Genomic DNA, 25676 nt, shown 5'->3' on the forward strand with positions numbered 1-25676 from the left:
GGGAGGTTATCGTCTTGTTATCATGAAGGGAAATTTGTACCTACGTACACAGACCTGACCTGACCTGACCTGACCTGACCTGTGGGTTATCATGAAGTTAATTACTTTTAATGTCTTGAAGTTAGTTACGGGTCCTGCTCAAGAGTTAGTACGGGTCCTGCTCAAGGGTTAGTACGGGTCCTGCTCAAGGGTTAGTACGGGTCCTGCTCAAGGGTTAGTACGGGTCCTGCTCAAGGGTTAGCACGGGTCCTGCTCAAGGGTTAGTGCGGGTCCTGCTCAAGGGTTAGTACGGGTCCTGCTCAAGGGTTAGTACGGGTTCTGCTCAAGGGTTAGTACGGGTCCTGCTCAAGGGTTAGTGCGTTTCCTGCTCAAGGGTTAGTACGGGTCCTGCTCAAGGGTTAGTACGGGTCCTGCTCAAGGGTTAGTACGGGTCCTGCTCAAGGGTTAGTACGGGTCCTGCTCAAGGGTTAGTACGGGTCCTGCTCAAGGGTTAGTACGGGTTCTGCTCAAGGGTTAGTACGGGTCCTGCTCAAGGGTTAGCACGGGTCCTGCTCAAGGGTTAGTACGGGTCCTGCTCAAGGGTTAGTACGGGTCCTGCTCAAGGGTTAGTACGGGTCCTGCTCAAGGGTTAGTACGGGTCCTGCTTAAGGGTTAGTACGGGTCCTGCTCAAGGGTTAGTACGGGTCCTGCTCAAGGGTTAGCACGGGTCCTGCTCAAGGGTTAGTACGGGTCCTGCTTAAGGGTTAGTACGGGTCCTGCTCAAGGGTTAGTACGGGTCCTGCTCAAGGGTTAGTACGGGTCCTGCTCAAGGGTTAGTACGGGTCCTGCTTAAGGGTTAGTACGGGTCCTGCTCAAGGGTTAGTACGGGTCCTGCTCAAGGGTTAGTACGGGTCCTGCTCAAGGGTTAGCACGGGTCCTGCTCAAGGGTTAGTACGGATCCTGCTTAAGGGTTAGTACGGGTCCTGCTCAAGGGTTAGTACGGGTCCTGCTTAAGGGTTAGTACGGGTCCTGCTCAAGGGTTAGTACGGGTCCTGCTTAAGGGTTAGCACGGGTCCTGCTCAAGGGTTAGTACGGGTCCTGCTTAAGGGTTAGTACGGGTCCTGCTCAAGGGTTAGTACGGGTCCTGCTCAAGGGTTAGCACGGGTCCTGCTCAAGGGTTAGTACGGGTCCTGCTTAAGGGTTAGTACGGGTCCTGCTCAAGGGTTAGTACGGGTCCTGCTCAAGGGGTGAAGCTTCCCCAAATCATGTCAGATTTGAACATAAGAATGTAAATTGAAAAACAGTTGAAGCCCAGCCACATTCAACCCAGAAATGATGATAATGATAGGAATGATGATGATGATAATAATGATAATGATAATAATGATAATGATAATAATGATAATTATAGTGATAGTAATAGTAATAGTGATAATAATAATGATAATGATAATAATTATTATTATTATTATCATTGTAATAATAATGATATTAATGATAATGATAATAATAATAATGATATTAATAATGATAATGATAATAATGATAATAATAATAATGATAACAATAATAATGATAATATACAGTAGATATGCAAGTAAACACGTCAGAGCAGAGAGCAGATCCCGATTAATAATTTAGATGGTAATTAGACTGATGAAGGCACTAGACATGCTAATTGCTTCCACACTCTGACGTGAACAGATGACGTTAATTTGGTCAATATATTTCCACTAAGGTCACCTCCTCTCCCACTCATTTCTCTTGGCAGGAATGGATGAAGGCAGCATGTATGAATATGTGCATGTGTATATATGTATATGTATGTGTATGTATATGTATGTATACGTCGAAATGTATAGGTATGTGTATGTGCGTGTGTGGGCGTTTATATATATATATATATGTGTGTATGTGGGTGGGTTGGGCCATTCTTTCGTCTGTTTCCTTGCGCCACCTCGCTAACGCGGGAGACAGCGACAAAGTTTGATAATAAAATAGAATATATATATATATATATATATATATATATATATATATATATATATATATATATATATATATATATATATATATATATATATATATATATATATATAACGTTCACTTCATCTTCACCAGTAGTGATTGTGCATATATATATATATATATATATATATATATATATATATATATATATATATATATATATATATATATATATATATATATATATATATATATAATTCACTGTCCATCAGCAAATAGAAAGGGCCACTCAGCGTGGATTAGCTCGCCATACACAGAAATCCTACATCACACAACTTCTCTATGCTCTGTGTAATCCCCTGAAGTCTATTTTTTATGCTAATTTCGTACAATTACTTGGAATATGCGTAGCCTGTGTCGTCTGAATATTTCAGTGGATATCGGGCGTTTTCCCCTTTGGTTGTGAGTCGTGGGGCGAGCGAAAGTATTGGGCCAGACATTCTTGCGCGGTATTAGGGAAGGTTTGATTACATAGAACCAAGGGTTTTATAACCACGTACCATTTGGTATATAGGGATATACTAATTTATATATATATAGAGAGAGAAAGAGTATAGGGCATGTTCTTGTGTTATAGTGCTCATGTCGCTGATGGTGTTTTGTTTTTTTTTATCATATACAGAAGGTGTAGTTAGATCTCTTTGTGAGTGTTGTTGCATTTGATATGTGGATTGGAGTCCACACACACACACACACACACACACACACACACACACACACACACACACACATTCTTCAGTATGTCACTAGGGAAAAGGTATTGTGCCAAGAGAATGGAAGGGAATATGATTGTCGTGCTCATCTTTAAGAGAGAAGGTGGAGGACATTTCGCCAGACGACACACGCTCTCTGACGAGCGTAGCTTCGCAAACAATAATAAACATACCCAGAAATCACACCTCGAATCCTTGCCTAGGGACGACTTTCAAGCCGTGAGAAGAGAGAAAACACAAACTCAGGAACCAAATGGTCATATGTGACAGATCACCATTTCTACGAGAAAGTGAGCTCTATATGTGACAGATCTCCACCATTTCTACGAGAAAGTGAGCTCTATATGTGACAGATCTCCACCATTTCTACGAGAAAGTGAGCTCTATGCGAGGCACAAGAGACAGTTGGGTGGATATTGTGTTCCTAGACTACCAGAAAGCATTTGACACTAGTACCACAGAGGTGGTTGGTGAAGAAGCAGAATCGTCATGTGAGCCATCAGTCTAATGGGGCCGAATTCGAATCCCGGATAGCTCAGTTCTCTCACACCCAACCCAGGTGCTCATACTCCCCTTTGGGATTGGTCAGTGAGTGGGTACCTGGGATAAGCTGGGATGTGTATGTATGTGTTTATGCATAAGGTTAAAACATGGGATATATATATATATATATATATATATATATATATATATATATATATATATATATATATATATATATATATATATATATATATATATATATATATGAGGCAACAGGGGTCATATATGTATATGTCGAGTGCATATGTAGTCTTAGAATCATCCTTAACACCTGAAGAAGGTGTTGAAGATTCGTCAATGGTTGGATGTAGTTAGCTTGACCTTGGCGGCCTTAATGACCCCTGGCAGTTGACAGACACCTAGACCCAACCGACCCCAACCTAACCACCCAATTAGGTCACCAGGGGGAGTAGAACTCTCCCCCCCCCCCCCACTTAACAGACAAATGATGATGATGATCGCACACACATATACATACGTAAATACATAAATGCACACCCGAGTGGAGAACCCCGAGCCATTACTGTACAGATTAGCCAATTACACACACACACACACACACACACACACACACACACATTCCTGGCCAGTTGGTGAGGGCCCTGCACCTCACCAGCTGGGTGGAGTGGGCCAGCCTTGAGAAACCCCCAGCAGGTGCCACTACCAGGACCAGCCTCTTACCTGACGTCTGGTGACACCACCACACAACAACAACAACAACAACAACAACAACAACAACAACAACAACAACAACCCCCTCCCCCTCCCCCTCCCTCACCCTCCCCTTCTCCCATACGTCACCTCCTCCTCCCCCAGCACACTCGACCCCACCCCTTGCTACCCCCGCTCCCCTCTTTATCATACCTGTGTGTGTGTGTGTGTGTGTGTGTGTGTGTGTGTGTACCTGTCTCTGTCTGTCTGTCTGTCTCTGTGTAATTACTGTTTCTGTGTTACGGAAGGAGTGAGAGAGAGAGTTGTACACTCATGTCGCCCCGTCTCTTAACCCTACATATATGTACTATCTCATTACTCTTCAATGTACATAGATAAGTACATAGATAGGAATACATACACACACACACACACACACACACACACACACACACACACACACACACACACACACACACACACACACAAGGTGTTTGATTAACAGAAATACTATCGTAACTCACTTATTTCCCATGACGTAAGCAACACAGATATCAACACTAAGAATGTGTGAGAGAATGAGTGTAGCCAGGCATTTTAAATCCATATACCTTCTTCTGCTTTTAAGGTCAGGAGCTGAGAAGGTCAGGAGCTGGGAAGGTTAGTCGCTCGCTAGATCAGTCGCTGGCAACTTGAGTCACTGGGAACATCATTCACTGACCCACTGGTTCCTGGTTCCGAGCTTCTGTGAATCGTGCATAGGATAGAACACAGGGAACGAGAAATGAAACACTTAGAATTATTGTCATCAACACGAGTGTGATATATATATATATATATATATATATATATATATATATATATATATATATATATATATATATATATATATATATATATATATATATATATATATATATATATATATATATAAAATACTTGATTGCCGTTTCCCGCGTCGGCGAGGTATACATATTGATGTTACATCAGTAACTCATAAAGTTCTTACACTGTTTTCCGGTCATTCTAAAAAGTTCAGGGCAGGTTACTGGAATCCATAAAGGTCAATAAGCTTCCTGGGAATTTATATCTTGTATTTATTCATTCATTTATTTATGTTTCATCCTTGCGAATTGGCTAACGAGGTGGCAGCATTTTTCTCTAACCCAGTGACATTCTAATTGACAGCTGGGAGAAGGTCGAGCTTGTTAAGGTCAGTTACACAGAACGCAGGACATTCGCGGAACTGTGGCGTGCCACTGTATTGCCCCTGTGACTTGTATTGTCCTAGGATGGCCAGGAAGAGGCGATGGCTGGTCAAGAGCATTTTCCGTGTTTCTGATCGTATCATTGAACACAGCCAGGTGTATGTGTCTGGTTACCGGATGGCGTCATCCACAGCTGAAACGATCGTTACATAGACCCAACACTAGTGATTACGGGTTCCTAGGGGTCCTTAGCTGGGTCATAGTGTCCTTAGCTGGGTCATAGTGTCCTTAGTTGGGCCATAGTGTCCTTAGCTGGGTCATAGTGTCCTTAGTTGGGCCATAGTATCCTTAGTTCGGTCGTATTAAGATCGTAGGATTTCCCTCATGGACGTACGTGGTGGAAGATCCTATATATAGGAAGGTTCCTTACACCCTGGGAAGTGTGGCTTCGGGGTCCTGATGGCTTTGGGATCCTCAACTAAGGCTGGATCATGGCTCTGGTGACGATCTTCAGCTCAAGCTGGATTAATTGATCACTGTGAGCGAGTGATGTCGACTTTGGCGTGGGAGATGAGGAAGACTTGGCGACTATTGTGTGTGTGTGTGTGTGTGTGTGTGTGTGTGTGTGTGACACTCTGAACTACCATAATTCCATGTGGACTCCGTCAGAGCCATACCTTCCATGATTTCCCAGCCTTGAAGAACAAAGCACAAGGCATTTCTCAATACAAGGGGGTTGTGGTGTGGTGGTGGTGGTGTGTGTGTGTGTGTGTGGAACCCTTGAACTACGATGGTGTTATGAGGAACAGGAAGAAGCACCGCGTCCGTTTAGTTAGCAGTGCCTGGGCCAGTGACACACACACACACACACACACACACACACACACACACACACGCAGTAGCAGCAGCAGTGACCCAACTGCTCCAGAGGGTCACTGTCACAGTGCCATCTGGGTGTCCACCCCGTTTGACCTCGGAGGCAGGAGTGAGTGTCCGCTGGCGTCTCCTGCAGGAGTGACCGCTGGCGTCTCCTGCAGGAGTAACCGACCCTGGCGTCTCCTGCAGGAGTGACCCCTGGCGTCTCCTGCAGGAGTGACCCGTGGCGTCTCCTGCAGGAGTAAACCCTGGCGTCTCCTGCAGGAGTGACCGTCCCTGGCGTCTCCTGCAGGAGTGACCCGTGTCGTCTTCTGCAGGAGTAAACCCTGGCGTCTCCTGCGTGTGAATTACACCCATTATGTTATCATTTCGACCTCGAAGTCACCTCACGACTCGGAGTCTATCATGGACGTGATCCTCAACCCATCATTTTCGTCTTGGTGTGGATGATACTTCGTGTGTGTGTGTGTGTGTCTCCCTCTCCCTCCCGACTGCTGAGGAAGAGGTCCCAAAGCCTCTCTAACCTTTGCTCTCGCTTCCGCATTGCTGGACTCACACCCCGGAAGCGCTTGGAAGCACACAGGGCCTCACTGGTGTCACACAATACCCCGACTTTAGTGTGTGTAGACGACGTCGAAGAAGAACTCAAGCGTTGTGTGTGTGTGTGTGTGTGTGTGTATCCCGGAAAGTAGTTGAAGGCGGTCTCGTAATGTCAGAATTATTCACAGGTATTGAGTTCACGTTCATGCGAGGTGGAATTCCCTGAAAGAATTTGATGTATCGGTTAGCCAAAGGGGGAAGATATTGGTTCTCTCGAACTTGTACGAAGAACTTTGAAGTTCCGTGATAAGCTGGACGTTTTGACGTAACTCAAGGATGATTTTTTTTGGGAAATCTGGCGCCATCAGCGTTCCAGCATGTACTTCAAGGATTGGTATAATGTCTGGATGAAGTGCGCGTACGAGCTAACAATGCTATGATCCCAGATCACGTAATTTGGAGAATTTCGTAAACAATTTCGTGTTGTGATCAATATCAGACAAGGATATTCATAAACGTTTTATATAAGGTTAGAAAATAAGTCTATATTGTAAATTAGTTTACCATGTGGGATATTGACAACTGTTTTATATAAGGTTAGAGAATAGGTCTATATTGTAAATTACTATTTACAAATGGGATATTGATAAATGTTTTATATAAGGTTAGAGAATAAGTCTATATTATTAATTACTGTTACTGGATGTGATATTGATGAATGTTTTATGTAAGCTTAGTGAATAAGTCTATATTGTGAATTACTTTGACCAGATAGGATATTTGTAAATGTTTTATATAAGGTTAGACATAAAAACTTTATCGTAGATCACCATTATCAGCCGTGAGGCATTGATTTATTACACCCTTGCCAGTGATAAGGTCAGTGACTAAAACTTTAGATATTGTGTAGGTGTTAGTGACACGAGAGACTTATATTGACCAAATCTCTCAAGGACATTATGCACAGGATGTGTGTATATATAAGAAGTGATAACACTGTCTTGTGTGCGTACACTGGCTTGTGTATTATTAATATTATAATCATTATTATTATTATTATTATTATTATTATTATTATTATTATTATTATTATTATTATCATAATTATTGTTATTATTATTATTGTTGTTGTTGTTGTAGTTGTTATTATTATTATTGTTATTATTATAATCATTATTATTATTATTATTATTATTATTATTATTATTATTATTATTAATATTTATATTATCATTATTATTATTATTAATGTTATCATCATTATTACTCTTCTTTCTTCTTCTTCTTCTTCTTCTTCTTCTTCTTCTTCTTCTTTTCTTCTTCCTCATATTCTTCTGGAGAGAGGGTAAGCCCCGGCTTTTAGTAGACAACAGAAAAAGGTTGGGATGTTTGTGTGTATTTGGAGTGGCTGAAAGCATTTGACACTGTCCCACACTTGAAAGCATTTGACACTGTCCCACACTTGAAAGCATTTGACACTGTCCCACACTTGAAAGCATTTGACACTGTCCCACACTTGAAAGCATTTGACACTGTCCCACACTTGAAAGCGTTTGACACTCTCCCACACCTGAAAGAATTTGACACTGTCCCACACTGAGCGTTAGTCAAGAAACTGGATCTTGAGGCTGGACTCAATTACGTCACCGACAAAACACCACTGTGCTGGAAGTCAGAATTAATTCGATTTCTTTATGCAAAGCACACTGATATCTAATACACACTAATAATCATAATGATAATGGAAAGTCATAGCTAAATATTTGAGGTAACTAGAGTTCAAACCGAACTATAACAGACAAAAAATAAATACAATTCATACTAATAGTCATCAGAAAATTCTTATAGTTATATTTGTGTACACCTCCAGATGTAGTAAACATACCACATCTATAAACACTGGCAAAACATAGATCAATTTTCTATGTGTCTAGTCCTGTCTAGCGGCGTTGGTGTTGGTCAAATTCACCATTTCCCGCGTTAGCGAGGTAGCGTTAAGAACAGAGGACTGAGCCTTAGAGGGGGGGAGAAAAAAAAATCCTCACCTGGCCCCCTTCTCTGTTCCTTCTTTTGGAAATGTAAAAACAGGAGGGGGAGGATTTCTAGCTACCTCGCCAGAGGCATGTAGGAACCAATTCTCGAAACATCAGTGGCCACTATTTCAAAGCGACGATGTCGTGTGGTCTCAGAGAGAGTTTACATCACTCTCCCCAACACTTTCTTTACGATCTATCGATCTACCACAAACTCTGAAGCTTTTCCTGGTAAATAGATCGTAAAATATGTGTGACTTGGACCAAGATGGGATCAATATGGCAAGCGAGTTATGGCAGGTCGGTTTCTTTTTTTCATTGTAATTGCGTCGAGGAAGCGTCGCAAATCATGATTACTTTAAGGAACCCTTACTGACGTATTTTTTACGAGAGCCAACTTTAGCATTTACGAAAAGCGTATCTCACACGGAATGAGCAAAGTTTTTGAGATCCTCGTCTCACACAGAGTGGGTTGAAATGTTCTCACATTTCTGATCCCGTTGTACATAATGAAAGAACGAATTGAAAACCCTTTACCGAGGTGTGTAGGATCCGAGTTCGCTTCCCAGTTCACCAGACGATAAGCCAGCAATCCTTAGTCGTTATAGAAGCCCAGAGAAAGATCATAATATGGCCGTAGACATCTCTTGGATATTGTTAGTCGATATATTTCATCATTAGATTAGCGCTAGTCTCTGTGGTTATCATGCGTTAAGTTACGACTCTCCAAGCCTTGTGTTGGTCGACTTAGTGACGCCCCTGGCATGTGTCCGTAAAATCTTGTTTGATAAGCGAATTATTAAGTTAAAATCATACACCTTGCTTGGATTGAGGTTGGACACACGTTTTCCCTCTGCGCAGTTAGAAGCCTCATGTTTTGGATGCAGGTACTCCAGCACTTCAGAATCTGGGCAAGGATTTTTAAGGTACACGAACGCTGGCCTTGAAGTTACGATAAAGGTACCTCAGAATCGCAGACATGCTTAAAGGGTGTTAGATCCTGTCCTTGAAGGCCAATAAGAACCCCCCTTTCAAGGTTCATAGGTTCAGAATTCATGCAGCCGTTTATCTTCTTTTTTTTTTCGTCTCCAGTGTAGCGCCGGGTTACCTAAGCTATTACTTCTTTACGACTCTCCTGAAGAATTGGGAACACCTGCTGGAGGTCAGTTCGTATCGATTACAAGAAAGAGAGAGAGAAAGTTTCATGAAAGAACATCTAATTTGCGACGAAACTTTAGCATCAAGTAATCCCCTTACCCCTCCCCCAACACACACACACACACACACACACACACACACACACACACACACACCACGCCCTCTGTGCCCCACAGTCAACACCGCCCTAAGGATGAGAGAAGCGTGTATGCACGTCGACTCCTGAGGATACACACAGCCAGGTCAGTTAAAATGTCAAGTGCATTGTTGTGAATGTCAGGGGAAGACCTCCTTCCCCGAGGAACTTGGAGGAGAAGTTCTTCATTATTGACGATGCTTTGGCCCACTTGAGCAGGCGCGCGCGGGTGTGGTGAGGGAGGAGGAGGAGGAGGTTCCTGTATGCCAGGTGAACATCGTCAGGAGCTTAAAGCAGCAGTTCATGAAATATGGACCTAGGCGCTTCCCCGAAGTGTCCCAGCTCGTTGATTGACACAGATGTGACTTCGAGCCCCTTCCCCTTCCCGTCTCGTGACCCACAAGTGCAGATCGGTGTGTGGGTAGCGGCCCGGCCACACGGGACCTTGATATATCGGGCGATGGGAAACTGTATGTTACGGATCACACGACAGATTACATTACCTCCTGAGTATTCCTGTGGGTGTTCTAAAAATACTTCCTGCCTGAATATGGTATTTGTTATCCCTCTTCTTCTCCCCACCTCCTCTTCTTCGTCTTCCTCCTCTTCCCTCTTCTTCTTCTTCTTCTTCTTCTTCTTCTTCTTCTTCTTCTTCTTCTTCCCTCCGTCATTTCAGGAACGGCCAAGAGGTACAGCAGCGTCACGAGGCTCCTAGTGTCATAACTAATAATCCACTTCTGATGTAGTCACCTGAAGTAGCGCAGCCTTCGAGCTCCTGAAGAAGGAGGGAGTCTTCGAAGTGAGGAGATCTTATGTGTAAGGCGAGGAGGTTATGTTTATGGGGGTGTCCCCCACCTCTTGGTTTGCGTCCCTGCTGGAGGAGGCTAACGCCCGTCTGCTCTCTTTTTGCCCCACAGCTGGACGCAGATGACGAGGAGGACGTGCTGGTGGCCGCCTTGGTGAGACGGACGATGCAGGAGGCGGTGCTGGAGGTGGCGCAGGAGGAGCAGGCTGAGGAGGACAGGATCAACAGGATAGCTGCCTCCTCCTGCCCCTCCTTCCTGAAGGTAAGGATGAGGGGAAACACACACACACTCACACACACACACACACACACACACACACACACACTCACACACACACACACACACACACACACCTGTAGGGGCTGGGAGAGGCAGGACGCACTAGAGGTCGCCATGGGCAGGGACACAGGGTCTGATTGCCTACGGTGCTGTAGACAACATAGTTCCTGAGACAACATGGGACCTGAGACAACATAGTTCCTGAGGCAACATGGGACCTGAAACAACATGGGACCTGAGACAACATAGTTCCTGAGGCAACATGGGACCTGAAACAACATGGGACCTGAGACAACATAGTTCCTGAGGCAACATGGGACCTGAAACAACATGGGACCTGAGACAACATAGTTCCTGAGACAACATGGGACCTAAGACAACGTAGGACCTGAGACATCATGTCTTGGGACACGTCTTGCTCACCACCCCAACTCACAACACGGGTCCTGATAACATACCTCCAGAATAATGCTTCGTACTTCACATTTAATCTTATCCTCACACACGACTCAGTGTTTATATATTTTTTGTCTGTTTACATACAGACACAAGGCAAACAGGGTAAGTAGATGTGTGTGTGTGTGTGTGTGTGTGTGTGTGTGTGTGTAAACTTTACAAGCAGCCTGGACTGGGACACGTTAACAATTCTATGAGTTATTCACAGTCGACCCAGTATCGGAGAACCCCTCAAATGGTAACGATCCGGGGGAGAGGGTGTGGACCCCCCCATCCTGGTTGGGGTGTGGTCTCGTCCAGGGAGAGGGTGTGGTCTCATGTAAGAAGGGCGTGGCCCCATTCAGGAAGGGTGTGGCCTCGTCCAGGAAGGGCGTGGCTCCGTCCAGGAAGGGCGTGGCTCCGTCCAGGAAGGGTGTGACCTCATCCAGGAAGGGCGTGGCTCCGTCCAGGAAGGGTGTGGCCTCGTCCAGGAAGGGCGTGGCTCCGTCCAGGAAGGGCGTGGCTCCGTCCAGGAAGGGTGTGGCCTCGTCCAGGAAGGGCGTGGCTCCGTCCAGGAAGGGTGTGGCCTCGTCCAGGAAGGGCGTGGCTCCGTCCAGGAAGGGCGTGGCTCCGTCCAGGAAGGGCGTGGCTCCGTCCAGGAAGGGCGTGGCTCCGTCCAGGAAGGGCGTGGCTCCGTCCAGGAAGGGCGTGGCTCCGTCCAGGAAGGGCGTGGCTCCGTCCAGGAAGGGCGTGGCTCCGTCCAGGAAGGGCGTGGCTCCGTCCAGGAAGGGCGTGGCTCCGTCCAGGAAGGGTGTGGCCTCGTCCAGGAAGGGCGTGGCTCCGTCCAGGAAGGGCGTGGCTCCGTCCAGGAAGGGCGTGGCTCCGTCCAGGAAGGGCGTGGCTCCGTCCAGGAAGGGCGTGGCTCCGTCCAGGAAGGGCGTGGCTCCGTCCAGGAAGGGCGTGGCTCCGTCCAGGAAGGGTGTGGCCTCGTCCAGGAAGGGCGTGGCTCCGTCCAGGAAGGGTGTGGCCTCGTCCAGGAAGGGCGTGGCTCCGTCCAGGAAGGGCGTGGCTCCGTCCAGGAAGGGCGTGGCTCCGTCCAGGAAGGGCGTGGCTCCGTCCAGGAAGGGCGTGGCTCCGTCCAGGAAGGGCGTGGCTCCGTCCAGGAAGGGTGTGGCCTCGTCCAGGAAGGGCGTGGCTCCGTCCAGGAAGGGTGTGGCCTCGTCCAGGAAGGGCGTGGCTCCGTCCAGGAAGGGTGTGGCCTCGTCCAGGAAGGGCGTGGCTCCGTCCAGGAAGGGCGTGGCTCCGTCCAGGAAGGGCGTGGCTCCGTCCAGGAAGGGTGTGGCCTCGTCCAGGAAGGGCGTGGCTCCGTCCAGGAAGGGCGTGGCTCCGTCCAGGAAGGGCGTGGCTCCGTCCAGGAAGGGTGTGGCCTCGTCCAGGAAGGGCGTGGCTCCGTCCAGGAAGGGCGTGGCTCCGTCCAGGAAGGGCGTGGCTCCGTCCAGGAAGGGTGTGGCCTCGTCCAGGAAGGGCGTGGCTCCGTCCAGGAAGGGCGTGGCTCCGTCCAGGAAGGGCGTGGCTCCGTCCAGGAAGGGCGTGGCTCCGTCCAGGAAGGGCGTGGCTCCGTCCAGGAAGGGTGTGGCCTCGTCCAGGAAGGGCGTGGCTCCGTCCAGGAAGGGCGTGGCTCCGTCCAGGAAGGGTGTGGCCTCGTCCAGGAAGGGCGTGGCTCCGTCCAGGAAGGGTGTGGCCTCGTCCAGGAAGGGTGTGGCCTCGTCCAGGAAGGGCGTGGCTCCGTCCAGGAAGGGCGTGGCTCCGTCCAGGAAGGGCGTGGCTCCGTCCAGGAAGGGCGTGGCTCCGTCCAGGAAGGGCGTGGCTCCGTCCAGGAAGGGTGTGGCCTCGTCCAGGAAGGGTGTGACCTCATCTTGATAGGTGTGTAGTCTCGTCCAGTGAGGGGTGTGTCCTCGTCCAGGGAGAGGGTGTGGTCTCATGTAAGGAGGGCGTGGCCCCATTCAGGAAGGGTGTGGCCTCGTCCAGGAAGGGCGTGGCTCCGTCCAGGAAGGGTGTGGCCTCGTCCAGGAAGGGCGTGGCTCCGTCCAGGAAGGGTGTGGCCTCGTCCAGGAAGGGCGTGGCTCCGTCCAGGAAGGGCGTGGCTCCGTCCAGGAAGGGCGTGGCTCCGTCCAGGAAGGGCGTGGCTCCGTCCAGGAAGGGCGTGGCTCCGTCCAGGAAGGGTGTGGCCTCGTCCAGGAAGGGCGTGGCTCCGTCCAGGAAGGGCGTGGCTCCGTCCAGGAAGGGTGTGGCCTCGTCCAGGAAGGGCGTGGCTCCGTCCAGGAAGGGCGTGGCTCCGTCCAGGAAGGGCGTGGCTCCGTCCAGGAAGGGTGTGGCCTCGTCCAGGAAGGGCGTGGCTCCGTCCAGGAAGGGCGTGGCTCCGTCCAGGAAGGGTGTGGCCTCGTCCAGGAAGGGCGTGGCTCCGTCCAGGAAGGGTGTGGCCTCGTCCAGGAAGGGCGTGGCTCCGTCCAGGAAGGGCGTGGCTCCGTCCAGGAAGGGCGTGGCTCCGTCCAGGAAGGGCGTGGCTCCGTCCAGGAAGGGTGTGGCCTCGTCCAGGAAGGGCGTGGCTCCGTCCAGGAAGGGCGTGGCTCCGTCCAGGAAGGGCGTGGCTCCGTCCAGGAAGGGTGTGGCCTCGTCCAGGAAGGGCGTGGCTCCGTCCAGGAAGGGTGTGGCCTCGTCCAGGAAGGGCGTGGCTCCGTCCAGGAAGGGCGTGGCTCCGTCCAGGAAGGGCGTGGCTCCGTCCAGGAAGGGCGTGGCTCCGTCCAGGAAGGGTGTGGCCTCGTCCAGGAAGGGCGTGGCTCCGTCCAGGAAGGGCGTGGCTCCGTCCAGGAAGGGCGTGGCTCCGTCCAGGAAGGGCGTGGCTCCGTCCAGGAAGGGTGTGGCCTCGTCCAGGAAGGGCGTGGCTCCGTCCAGGAAGGGCGTGGCTCCGTCCAGGAAGGGTGTGGCCTCGTCCAGGAAGGGCGTGGCTCCGTCCAGGAAGGGTGTGGCCTCGTCCAGGAAGGGCGTGGCTCCGTCCAGGAAGGGTGTGGCCTCGTCCAGGAAGGGCGTGGCTCCGTCCAGGAAGGGCGTGGCTCCGTCCAGGAAGGGCGTGGCTCCGTCCAGGAAGGGCGTGGCTCCGTCCAGGAAGGGCGTGGCTCCGTCCAGGAAGGGCGTGGCTCCGTCCAGGAAGGGCGTGGCTCCGTCCAGGAAGGGCGTGGCTCCGTCCAGGAAGGGCGTGGCTCCGTCCAGGAAGGGTGTGGCCTCGTCCAGGAAGGGCGTGGCTCCGTCCAGGAAGGGCGTGGCTCCGTCCAGGAAGGGCGTGGCTCCGTCCAGGAAGGGCGTGGCTCCGTCCAGGAAGGGCGTGGCTCCGTCCAGGAAGGGCGTGGCTCCGTCCAGGAAGGGCGTGGCTCCGTCCAGGAAGGGTGTGGCCTCGTCCAGGAAGGGCGTGGCTCCGTCCAGGAAGGGCGTGGCTCCGTCCAGGAAGGGTGTGGCCTCGTCCAGGAAGGGCGTGGCTCCGTCCAGGAAGGGCGTGGCTCCGTCCAGGAAGGGTGTGGCTCCGTCCAGGAAGGGTGTGGCCTCGTCCAGGAAGGGCGTGGCTCCGTCCAGGAAGGGCGTGGCTCCGTCCAGGAAGGGCGTGGCTCCGTCCAGGAAGGGCGTGGCTCCGTCCAGGAAGGGCGTGGCTCCGTCCAGGAAGGGCGTGGCTCCGTCCAGGAAGGGCGTGGCTCCGTCCAGGAAGGGCGTGGCTCCGTCCAGGAAGGGCGTGGCTCCGTCCAGGAAGGGTGTGGCCTCGTCCAGGAAGGGCGTGGCTCCGTCCAGGAAGGGCGTGGCTCCGTCCAGGAAGGGCGTGGCTCCGTCCAGGAAGGGCGTGGCTCCGTCCAGGAAGGGCGTGGCTCCGTCCAGGAAGGGCGTGGCTCCGTCCAGGAAGGGCGTGGCTCCGTCCAGGAAGGGCGTGGCTCCGTCCAGGAAGGGCGTGGCTCCGTCCAGGAAGGGCGTGGCTCCGTCCAGGAAGGGCGTGGCTCCGTCCAGGAAGGGCGTGGCTCCGTCCAGAGAGACAGAGATAAAGACATTTGCCTGGGTAGACGCGACCGTAACACGCGTCCTAGGGTGTGGAGAGGGAGCACCGGTGCACGGGTCGATGTCCCACCCTCCCCCAGCAGGAGGATGGACCAGCTGTGATGGGTCGTGGTACAGTACAGTACACACAGGATGGAACAACATTGTGACGCACACGACCACTTACACACGAGGTGGTTCACGGTACAAACGAGGTCAGAAAAGGGGTCAAATCAGTCAGAATAAGGTCAAATCAGTTGCCAGTCGTATGTTAGATAGGGTAGTATTCTGTCTGTGTATCTGGTCAGCTATGCATCAAATAGGGGAAAAAATAGTAGGACTGTAGGTAACTTTACCTTAAATAGGACAAAATAGGTTAAGATCACTAAATCAGCCTTATGTTAAATGGGGAAAAATAGGTCTGGTGATGTAGCCAGCACTGTATTCAATACGGCCAAATAGGTTCTGGATATGTAGCCACCACTGTATTGCAGAGAGCAAAATAGGTTTAGATATGCAGCCACCACTGTATCAAATAGGGGCGAACTCAGCGTGGATATGTAGTCATCACTATTTCAAAAGGGGTCAGAATAGGTTAGGGTCCGTGTGCCAGCCCGTGGGATGACGTGTCCCTCCTCCTCCCAGCTCAGGAGAGGCCCTGGTCGAGGAGGGAGGGAGTGAGGGTGGAGGGAGGGAGTCGATAATGGAATTCTTATCATCGATGTAAACTTGTTTACTCGGAGAACTGTGGGCTGTACTGAGTGTCGTGAGGGGAGGGGTGTGTGGCGGAGAACTCTCTCTCTCTCTCTCTCTCTCTCTCTCTCTCTCTCTCTCTCTCTCTCTCTCTCTCTCTCTCTCTCTCTCCGAGGTCGTCAACTTGACACCGACGTGAAATCCACTTCAGTTAACAAGTCTCCTCCCTTCACAAAGGCTTCCTTCCCTCCCTCCCTCCTTCCTTCCTTCCTTCCTTCCTTCCTTCCTTCCCTCTCTCCCTCCTTCCTTCCCTCCCTCCCTCCTTCCTTCTCTACCTCCTTTCCTACCTCCCTCCCTCCCTCCTTTCTGCCTTCCTCCCTCCCTCCCTCCCCTCCCTCCCCTCCCCACCTTCCCTCCTTCCTCAGCACAGAAGGCACTCACCACGTACCTCCCTCGTTTGTCGTGTGCTCACACAACGAAGACGTGACGTGTGGCGTTGCCTGACGTGTCTTCGACCCGGGGTTCCCCGCCAGGCGGACGTGGATTGCTTCCTGGGCGCTGCAAGAGAGCCCCAAAGAAGTGGTTCTTACTGCTGTCTTCTTTTTTATGTTAACTGAGGTGACTTTGGCAACTGAATGCCCCAAATCAAGGCCATCTCATTAACAATATATATATATATATATATATATATATATATATATATATATATATATATATATATATATATATATATATATATATATACACACACACACACATATATATCACAATCTTATAGTCTCACGTAAACCACATGACTCTAAATCAAAAGAATTATTCATTACGTCACACACCACATGATTGGCCACATAAATAACAAGATAAACAACCCACCGTTGCCTTTCTTAACTCCGGCCACTCGCACGCGACCCCCACCACAGACCGAGGGAAACGAGCAATAACGTTCTCGTAAGGCAGATGAAAGCAACAAGTCAGGCGTCGTTCTGTTAGGAAAATACACGTTCAGGGGAGCTGAAATCAAGAGGTAGATGAATTCTTTTGGTTTCTGGAGCACGACGGTAACGACCCTTAGAGCACGACGGTAACGACTTTAGAGCACGACGGTAACGACCCTTAGAGCACGACGGTAATGACCTTAGAGGAAGACGGTAACGACTCTTGAGCACGACGGTAACGACTTTAGAGCACGACGGTAACGACCCTTGAGCACGACGGTAACGACTTTAGAGCACGACGGTAACGACCCTTGAGCACGACGGTACGTCCATTGGGTATGCTAGCGTGACCTGTCTTTAATTGAAGCTGTACCGTCGTCTCAAAGGGTCGTACCGTCGTGTTCAAGGGTCGTACCGTCGTGTTCAAGGGTCGTACCGTCGTCTTCAATTGGAGCTGTACCGTCGTCTCAAAGGGTCGCACCGTCGTGTTCAAGAGCCGTACCGTCGTGTTCAAGGGTCGTACCGTCGTCTTCAAGGGCCGTACCGTCGTGTTCAAGGGCCGTACCGTCGTGTTTGAGGGCCGTACCGTCGTGTTCAAGGGCCGTACCGTCGTGTTCACGGGTCGTACCGTCGTGTTCAAGGGCCTTACCGTCGTGTTCAAGGGCCGTACCGTCGTGTTCAATGGCCGTACCGTCGTGTTCAAGGGCCGTACCGTCGTGTTTGAGGGCCGTACCGTCGTGTTCAAGAGCCGTGCCTTCGTGTTCAAGAGCCGTACCGTCGTGTTCAATGGCCGTACCGACGTGTTCAAGGGTCGTACCATCGTGTTCAAGGGTCGTACCGTCGTCTTCAATTGAAGCTGTACCGTCGTCTCAAAGGGTCGTACCGTCGTGTTCAAGAGCCGTACCGTCGTGTTCAATGGCCGTACCGACGTGTTCAAGGGTCGTACCATCGTGTTCAAGGGTCGTACCGTCGTGTTCAAGAGCCGTACCGTCGTGTTCAAGGGTCATACCCTCGTGTTCAAGGGCCGTACCGTCGTGTTCAAGGGCCGTACCGTCGTCTTCAAGAGCCGTACCGTCGTCTTCAAGAGCCGTACCGTGTTGATTAACAGAGCGTGAAATACAGACAAAAAAAAAAAAAAAATAAATATTTCATTTTTCTTAAAGTCGGGATCAAGTATTGATTACTGGTACGCGCTCGCCCTTACAGCTGCTTATTATCGGCGGTGCATTACAGTGCTTTCCCAAGATAGGTGTGAGGAAGTGAGGTGGGGTGGGTGAGAGTGAGTGAGTGAGTGAGTGTGCCCCCCTCCCCAGTCGTCCCTGCTTCCCACCCAACCCCCTTACCCCAATCATCACCCGCCGCCCCCCCAACCCCAGGTGGTCGATGTCGTAATTTAGAGTTATTTGGGACCTCCTTAAGCCAGCCCCACTCGCTTCTAATTACGAATCCTTGAGCCCTGGGCAGGAAAATGTTCGCAGACTTATAAGCATTCCTTTAGGATTTTTTTCCTTTTCTTTTACGCGTTCCTTTAGATTTTTACGTATTTTTCTCTTGTTGGTGTTCCTTTAGTTTTATATATTTTTCATGTAGGCGTTCCTTTAGTGTTTATCTTTTTATTATTATCATGCGTTCTTGTGGGTTTGTTGTATTTAAATTTTGGACGTTTTTGTATAAATTTGTCGTTGGCGTTCCTATTAGGGCTTTGAAATGCTGCCAATACTTAGACGGGTGTGTAAGGGTACGTTCGTGTGTGTGTGTGTGTGTGTGTGTGTGTGTGTGTGTGTGCAGGGAGACAGGGCTGTTTACATCTGCGAGGAACATGACCTTCCTGGACGGGTAATAATGTAACAACCGTTGAAGACTTGGCATGACACATGCATCAGTCGTGTCCTCCACCCACCCTCACCTCACCTCACCCCACCTCACCTCACCTCACCTCACCTCACCTTCGGGAGCTGAGTCTTACACTGGTATCGACACTGGAATATCGGATCCGTGGTTACGTCGCTCTACATTTTACAGAGTTCAATATCCTCCAAAACCTCTCTCTCCCTCCTCCTCCCTGTCTCTCCCTCCTCTCTCTCCCTCCTCCCCCCTGTCTCTCCTCCCTCCTCTCTCTCCCACCTCTCTCTCTCCCTCCTCCTCCCTGGCCCATTAAAGCCTCCCCATCACCCAACGAAAAAGGGGGGGAGTAAAGAGGGAGATAAGACATGGGAGATAAAAGATGTGGGTAAGGATGGATAACACAGCTACAACTTTTCCTCACTCGTCTCCAACTCCTGCAAAGAAAACCAGGACGAGATTGATGGCTGACTGACTCATCTCATAGCTTATAAATCTAGAAATCTGTCTTGTTCATTCTAATACGGTGATACAAAAGGGGATTCAAAAGAGTCCCTTTTTTTGTGTGTGGAGGAGTCAGAGGGGGGTAAACGTCTTCACAGAGACTGGGAAAAAAAAAAAAGAAAAGATGAAGGAATTCTTCAGCGTGTGTTCCAACGCGTCGTATATTTTTGAAGGAGAACCATTTTCCTGGAGGTTAACACTGCAGGAGGGAGGTGCAACAGTCATGATCCTGCATGATACTTGGCGTGAGTATGTGTGTGTGAGTGTGTGTGTCGTGTGTGTGTGTGAGTGTGTCGTGTGAGTGTGTCGTGTGTGAGTGTATCGTGTGTGAGTGTGTGTCGTGTGTGAGTGTGTGTCGTGTGTGAGTGTGTCGTGTGTGAGTGTGTGTCGTGTGTGTGTGAGTGTGTCGTGTGTGAGTGTGTCGTGTGTGAGTGTATCGTGTGTGTGTCGTGTGTGAGTGTGTGTGTCGTGTGTGAGTGTGTGTCGTGTGTGAGTGTGTGTCTCGTGTGTGAGTGTGTCGTGTGTGAGTGTGTCAAGTGTGAGTGTGAAGCCTGAACGTAATAAGCCACTAGAATGTGCCTTGCTGCCTTGGGGGTAAGGAGGGAGGGAGAGGGAGGATATCACGTACGTAAACCCACACGCCGCTCCAGGACCAGCACCAGCCCAAGTACGTAATGACAAGGCCTTCTTGAAGAGCCTCCTCCTCCTCCTCCTCCTCCTCCTCCTACTCCTTCCTCCTCCTCCTCCTGCTCCTCCTCCTCGCCACCTGTCATGTGTCACGTCCTCCCCTGATCACAGGTCTGGTGACGTGGGCCCAGTCGTGGTCAATGGTCGTTGGCTCCTGCCAACATCATCTTCTTGCCCTCAAACGATGGTGGCAGACGAGGGAAAAAGATGTCAGAGTGGCGGTGTGATTTACGTCTGTTGATGTCCACCGTTGATGACCAGTTAGTTGCTGTGTGTGTGTGTGTGTGTGTGTGTGTGTGTGTGTGTGTGTGTGACCTGAATATTCCCCACATACTACTAGCCGGGCCTCTCGGGTATTGATACCATCTGAACACATGTAATTTCCCTCGTTAACTTTTATCAATTACACACACACACACACACACACACACACACTGCCTAGATCCCTCCCATCAAGGGTTACAGGCACGGGGATACAGTCCCTTCCATCAGCTCTCGAAGGAACAGGTGCTTGCATAAGACCTCCTCCTCCTGGGAATGACGTATTTTCAGACCCTCTCTTGTCTGCCTGGGTGTCTCTCTGTCTCTCTAGCGATGATTATGATGTCCAGCGTTTGATGTCTTGCGGTAAGACTGGCCCACCCGAAGCTCAAGTTTAGTTTAAGTCTTTTCGAACCCCACGATTAATAAGGCCTTTTCTAACCCCACGATTAATAAGGCCTTTTCTAACCCCACGATCAATAAGGCCTCTTCTAACCCCACGATTAATGAGGCCATTTCTAACCCCACGATTAATAAGGCCTCTGTCTAACCCCACGATTAATAAGGCCTTTTCTAACCCCACGATTAATAAGGCCTTTTCTAACCCCACGATTAATAAGGCCTCTTCTAACCCCACGATTAATAAGGCTCTTCTAACTCTACGATTAATAAGACCCTCCTGATTTCATGATCAATAAGGATGCTCTTAATTAGTCCACCGATCAGTAAAGCTCTTCTAACCCCACGATCAATAAGGCTCTTTTTAACCCCACGATCATCAGGGCGTCACGTGAGACTGTGGCCACCGTTTCATCAGTAAAGTTTCATGTCGACTTTACCTGGAATGTAAAAAGTTGATTCTATTTATGCCGTGGCATTTCATATTCTGTCCATCTATCTTGAGCTACATAGATTTTATCAGTGCAGTAAATTGATAAGCCTGTCCGACATTTGGCTGGCTGTCTCTCCTTCAGCTATCGTGAATAATGAAGATGTATGATCGCAAATAGTGCGTGCAGCGCTATCTGCCTTGGTGTTGTGAGGGACGACGGTGTATGTGTGTGTGTGTGTGTGTGTGTGATCAGTAAATAGAAAACGGATGAAAATTCAAGAGAAGGATTTTTAACACCGGGTCGGGTTATGGACGTGTCGCCGGGTCGAGTTATGGACGTGTTGTTGTCGAGGTTGTCATGAGTTCTTTGTGTTATTATGAGGTTGTTCTACAACACTTTGTTCTTCATACTGTCCTGAACACTTTTAAGGAAGAGATGTGATGTTCTGTATAAACGCTGCCGCAATTCCTCTCCCACTTACATTGATACTTATATGTACTTTACATGCACTTATGTGATGATACTTATACTTGTTTTTGTGTGTGTCTTTCTTCCTCAGCCCGCAGAGAAGACTGAAGATGTCCAGGAAGATAGTGAGTATTAGTCTCTGTCTCTCTATCTCTATCTCTATCTATCTATCTATCTGTCTCTGTCTATCTATCTATCTCTGTCTATCTATGTGTCTATCTATCTATCTCTACCTATCTATCTATCTATCTTTTCTTTTCGAACAAGAGAGGACCGTTCTAGCCTCTGTCAAGCCAGCACTTTGCCATCACAGTTGACGTGAGAATATCCCTCACAAAAGATAATTTCAGTACGTAATAAAGAGTCGATCCTTTCTCTTTACTGTGCCTCCCATTGTGTCGTCGATCTTTTTATCTCTTTATCGAAATCCATAAAAAAAAAAGAAAAGATAAACATATTCCCGTGCAGTCCAGTAATGGACGATCCTTAATTTTTTTTTTGACTGACGTTTCGCCAAATCCTTCCAGGAGGCGAGGAAGGCTCCACCGAGGAGGAGAGGAAAGATCCCGACGGGAAGGAGACCTCGCCAGAGGACACGGAGGAACCTGCGAGATCCCCCGAGGTGGCAGGGTCGGAGGAGGCCGCGGGAGAGGTCAAGGAGATCCATTTGATCACCGCCGTCGAGGCCTCCATGTCCCCGGTGCCCGTCGCTCACGACGCAGTCCAGGTCCGTCTCTATCTCTTCCCTCCCTCCCTCCCTCCCTCTCTTCCCCAGCCACTCCGTCTCCATCTCTTCTCTCCCTCCCTCCCTGCCTGCCTGCCGTCGCTCACGACGCAGTCCAGGTCCGTCTCCCTCCTTCTCTTCCCTTCCCTCCCTCCCTCCTTCCCTCCTTCCCTCCGTCCCTCCCTCTCTCCTTCCCTCCCTCCCTCCCCAGCCACTCATAAGATTCCACTGATTAGATAAACATTCGACTGGAAATGTGCCAATTTGAATATGCAAATTATGGAGAGTGGAGGGGTATGAAATGGGTTGAAGGTTAAGTCGAGAGATTGTACATAAGTTTAAGATGGTAGTATGTTTATGATTGATGCTGAAGTCTGTTGATGATTGATGCTGAAGTCTGTTGATTTGTTGATGATTGATGCTGAAGTCTGCTGATGATTGATGCTTTTCACAGTGGTTGGTTGTGGTTTTGTGATCCTGTTGCTACACCTTTTCATGTAGCCCTTGTTGTCTGCTGCTGGGCAGGGAGGGTGACCATGGCTAGGGAGGCAGAGGATGGACTGAGAGGAATGAAAGTTCTGTAGATATTTTTAAGTTCAGACGCAGGGGGTCCAAGTGTTTCCTTTTCTAAGTTCAGATGCAAGGGGTCCAAGTGTTCCTTTTCTAAGTTCAGACACAGGGGGTCCAAGTGTTCCTTTTCTACGTTCAGACGCAGGGGGGTCCAAGTGTTCCTTTTTTCAAGTTCAGACGCAGGGGGTCCAAGTGTTCCTTTTTTCAAGTTCAGACGCAGGGGGTCCAAGTGTTTCCTTTTCTAAGTTCAGATGCAAGGGGTCCAAGTGTTCCTTTTTTCAAGTTCAGACGCAGGGGGTCCAAGTGTTTCCTTTTCTAAGTTCAGATGCAAGGGGTCCAAGTGTTCCTTTTCTAAGTTCAGACACAGGGGGTCCAAGTGTTTCCTTTTCTAAGTTCAGATGCAAGGGGTCCAAGTGTTCCTTTTTTCAAGTTCAGACGCAGGGGGTCCAAGTGTTCCGTGTCGTTGGGGGATGTAGGAGTCGAGAGCTAGAGTCCTGGATGATGATGATGATGATGATCCTGGCGTCGTTCCTTAAAGCGTAGCTTGTCGTCCAAAGTGACACAGAGAGAGAAGCTTGCTTGGTGGACTGAAGAACCTGGAGTGGTGGGCTAGGGAGGTGTAGTGAGACAGTAGAGTAGTGGGACAAGTGTACAAGCAAGGGTGACTTGCATGACCTGAGTCTTTATCTCCTCGATGGTAACCTTGCTTTGGGAGGTAGTCCAGCTCAGCTCGCCCTTGGGGATGCTATGGAGAGGAATGTACCATATAGAGCAGCTGCTAAATGTCGGCCCCTGGGAGTGTTCAGCCTGATGACGTGTGTCTGTGTGTACGTAAATAAATATAGGAAGAAAGAACGGTTTATTGAACTTCGTTTTCAGATACAGAATTGAGGCATTACATATTTACAGAACTAGGAGGTCATAATAGTAACTACTTAATCATAAAAGAGCTCTTAAGATCAAGGTCTGTGTCTGTGTCCCTGTCTGTCTCTGTGTGTGTGTGTGTCTGTGTGTGTGTCATTCTACAGGAGGGTGTGCTATACCTGACGAACATGAGAACCAACATCTGACACTAACATGGCCTCCTCACATGTCTTCCAGGAATCCCAGTCTCTCGTCATCTGAGAGGTGGAGGACATCACGACTTCCTGGCTGGTCTAACTCCAGCGACCTCCCTTACTTCACGAGGAGGTCATCAGGTCTCCTCCTCTTCCTCCTCCCTCCGTTCTCCGTCCTGCTTCGTCTGCTACTTCTGCAGAACTTAGACTCCATCGTATTTAGCTCTTGTATACACCCCCTCCTCCTCCTCCTTCCGCCAGGGCGTTTTAGCCTGGCGATGACCAAGTACTGTAGGTTCATTACATGTAATGAAAGTGTACATTTAGTTGATCGGAAGGAAATTTAGATGAATTTTGTATACCGGTGCTCATCTTGCCATGGTTGCTCTTGTGTTAACCGTCCGGCAAGGTTGTTGTGAGCAGTGAGGTCCAAAAGAAGTTATTATTTACCCACATCTGCAGGACTGTGGATACTGGGGATGGTGAAGGTGGAGCTGGCGATGTCCCAGTGTGGCACAGTCGAACCCTGACACGTGTGAGGCGTCATACAACATACAAGACATAGAGAGAATTCTAGATATTCACGTATAGCCTTAGATTTAGCAAGTATTATGTATATAGAGGGTTTGTAAACTACTGGATATATATATATATATATATATATATATATATATATATATATATATATATATATATATATATATATATATATATATATATATATATATTTTGTTAAGGTGTGTGGATATGTCTGGGCTGTACCGGAACGATGTAGTGTTGAACACGTCCCACACAGCCCCATCTGGTTACCACGTATACACAAGGCAAGAACGTAGGAGGTGTGCTGTGCTCAGAGAAGCGCACTGGAATTGTTCTGATGATGATGACATGTGGACGATTTTCGTGTAACATCTCTGGTAGTGTAACTATGACTCTAGAGAATCTCTAGTGTACTGTGGCAGTGTTACTGTGCCCCCAGAGAGAGTCCCTGGTGCACTGGGGTGGTGCTCTTCCGCCCCAGAGAGTCTTTGGTGCCTTGTGGCAGTACTGCTGTACCCCCAGAGAGTCTTTGATGTACTATGTCAATACTGGTGTGCCCCCAGAGTGTGTACATTTACCCAGACAACACTACCGTAACCCAACCCGGAGACTCTGACCTTACCTTTGTAACCCCTGGATATGAGGTAACTACTTCTAGAACACACACACACACACACACACACACACACACACACACACACACACACACACACACTCCACAGGTAAAGCCATATATGTACAATACCCAATACAACAAGATAATAGAAGTGTGAAAGCCTCTACTTCCTTAGCAGAACAAAGAGTGATATGAATAACGACTTAATCCACCTCCACAACTGTAACTTGGGTGTACAGGAATAGTCCGGTTAGGACAGACGAGGGAACATGGGTCGTTCGTATCCATAATATAAGATTATTTGTACAGTGGCAGCAGTAGTAGCCTTAAGTTCCCCCTCTCTCTCTTCTTCTTTATGTGTTAAGAGTCGGGAGATGACGTGTGGCATGTTGCCAATGTGCGTGGAGGCGAGGGGAGTCACCTCCCTAGGCAGGGGTTTCTCAGCGTCCCATGGAGGCTAGAGACGCCCTCCGAGGAGGAGGTGGGTGA

The 25676-nt window shown here is 49.3% G+C and overlaps 1 protein-coding gene across 3 annotated transcripts in view; it reads left to right on the forward strand.

The window, feature by feature from the left end:
• Positions 1–25286, forward strand: part of LOC139763292 (uncharacterized) — a 63015-nt gene extending 37729 nt beyond the window's left edge. For 2 of the 3 annotated variants that reach the window (XM_071689262.1, XM_071689273.1), the window contains 4 exons: positions 10783–10932; positions 21771–21804; positions 22207–22406; positions 24075–25286. In XM_071689262.1, the coding sequence (XP_071545363.1) occupies positions 10783–10932; positions 21771–21804; positions 22207–22406; positions 24075–24098 (408 nt within the window). In that variant the 3' untranslated portion in view covers positions 24099–25286. The remainder of the gene's footprint in view (positions 1–10782; positions 10933–21770; positions 21805–22206; positions 22407–24074) is intronic. The other variant, XR_011716096.1, reaches the window with a different exon arrangement.
• Positions 25287–25676: the final 390 nt, after the last annotated feature.

Source organism: Panulirus ornatus, chromosome 3 (assembly GCF_036320965.1).
Source record: "Panulirus ornatus isolate Po-2019 chromosome 3, ASM3632096v1, whole genome shotgun sequence".
NCBI lineage: Eukaryota > Metazoa > Arthropoda > Malacostraca > Decapoda > Palinuridae > Panulirus > Panulirus ornatus.